Raw genomic sequence first — 559 nt, 5'->3', positions numbered from 1 at the left:
ACCAGGCTTCCGGGTGGTGGTATGGCTTCTGCTCCTGAAGTCTCGCTCACTCACTCGCACACTTAGGCACGCGCATGGAAGGATGTCACCCCTCCTGCCTCCCACCTCCAGCCGGACTCCTCTGACTTAATACTGAAATGCCACGTGGGCCTCCGGGTGCCGAGCTCCCCGCCCCCAGTCCCCCACCCCCAGGAAAGCGAATGTCAGGGAGGCAGGGGAGAAGGGGGCATCCCCCACCGCCTCCCCCACCTCCACCTCTCATCCAAAACGCTCCCGCACTAAAAGCATGAGCTTCTTCTTGCCCTTGTAGGTCTGTTTGAGGTTGTCTAAGAACTGGGCGAACTGCAGGTGCCCGTTGGGCGCCAGCAGGAAGGTCTCGCGAGCTTTGCCCAGGAACTCAATGAAGTCGCCATAGTGTCGCGGGCTGATGTGCGTGAGGCGGGAGTGGCTGGTGGTGATGTAGGCGGCGACCGCTGCATCTAAGAGTTGGCACAGCGGTGCCCGATCCGTGCCCAGTGGCTTGGCAGCCCGGCGGGCCCCCAGCGGCCCCAGGCCGGGC

At 63.9% G+C, this 559-nt stretch overlaps 1 protein-coding gene across 1 annotated transcript in view; it reads right to left on the bottom strand.

Moving 5' to 3' along the window:
- Positions 1-7: 7 nt before the first annotated feature.
- The window catches only part of ZSWIM4 (zinc finger SWIM-type containing 4), a gene marked incomplete in the record, with an annotated part of 25,782 nt that continues 25,230 nt past the window's right edge, over positions 8-559 (bottom strand). The window contains 1 exon segment of the mRNA XM_014592648.2: positions 8-559. Coding sequence (XP_014448134.1) covers positions 259-559 — 301 coding nt within the window.

The sequence above is a fragment of the Tupaia chinensis genome, unplaced genomic scaffold (assembly GCF_000334495.1).
Source record: "Tupaia chinensis unplaced genomic scaffold, TupChi_1.0 Scaffold138060_1, whole genome shotgun sequence".
In the NCBI taxonomy this organism is placed as follows: domain Eukaryota; kingdom Metazoa; phylum Chordata; class Mammalia; order Scandentia; family Tupaiidae; genus Tupaia; species Tupaia belangeri.
Note: the sequence above shows the minus strand (reverse complement) of the source record. Positions and strands in the feature narration are given on the sequence as shown.